The 548-nt window shown below is 56.9% G+C and overlaps 1 protein-coding gene across 1 annotated transcript in view; it reads right to left on the reverse strand.

Moving 5' to 3' along the window:
- Positions 1 to 548, reverse strand: part of LOC119586397 — a 2,713-nt gene continuing 2,165 nt past the window's right edge. Inside the window, exons 4-5 of the mRNA XM_037935119.1 lie at positions 434 to 537; positions 1 to 322 (exon numbers count right to left, since the gene is read on the reverse strand). Coding sequence (XP_037791047.1) covers positions 56 to 322; positions 434 to 537 — 371 coding nt within the window. The 3' untranslated portion in view covers positions 1 to 55. The remainder of the gene's footprint in view (positions 323 to 433; positions 538 to 548) is intronic.

Raw genomic sequence — 548 nt, forward strand, 5'->3', positions numbered from 1 at the left:
CTACTGCAACGAAACAGAATTCACATCAACCCCGACAATGGAAACGACACTGACATCAGTCGCCCAAGGAGAACGACATGCCACTCAAGGACGACCCCAGTTCCGACTCCGATCGTCTGGCGTTTTGTGTTGACGTCTCCCCCAGCTCCTCGTACAGGTGGTCCGTCAGGTTGGCGTGGATCCTGGATGCGCGAGGGGGAAGGAGAGGGACCGGCGGCAGAGGCTGTGAAGGGCGCAGGACGACGGGCTCCAGGTACTGAGGGTTGATGGGACGCGCCTCCTGCTTGGTCGAAGAGGCTTGTCGCTGGGCTTCTCGGGCGTCCTGCGGGGTCGGGAGATGTCAGGGGCCGTTGTGCATGGGAATAAGTAACCATTGTAGATGGAAACATGTGGCGTTAAGAAAAAAAGGGCAGTTGGCGCAACGTAACATTACCTTTGAGCAACAGCACGAATTACGGGCTTGGCGCAGGAGTGCCGCCGTGAGTGCCAGCACCAGAAGTAACAGTCCGGCGATCACACTCCAAAGCACTGAAGGATCTGATAAATTT

The sequence above is a fragment of the Penaeus monodon genome, chromosome 21 (assembly GCF_015228065.2).
Source record: "Penaeus monodon isolate SGIC_2016 chromosome 21, NSTDA_Pmon_1, whole genome shotgun sequence".
Classification (NCBI taxonomy): domain Eukaryota; kingdom Metazoa; phylum Arthropoda; class Malacostraca; order Decapoda; family Penaeidae; genus Penaeus; species Penaeus monodon.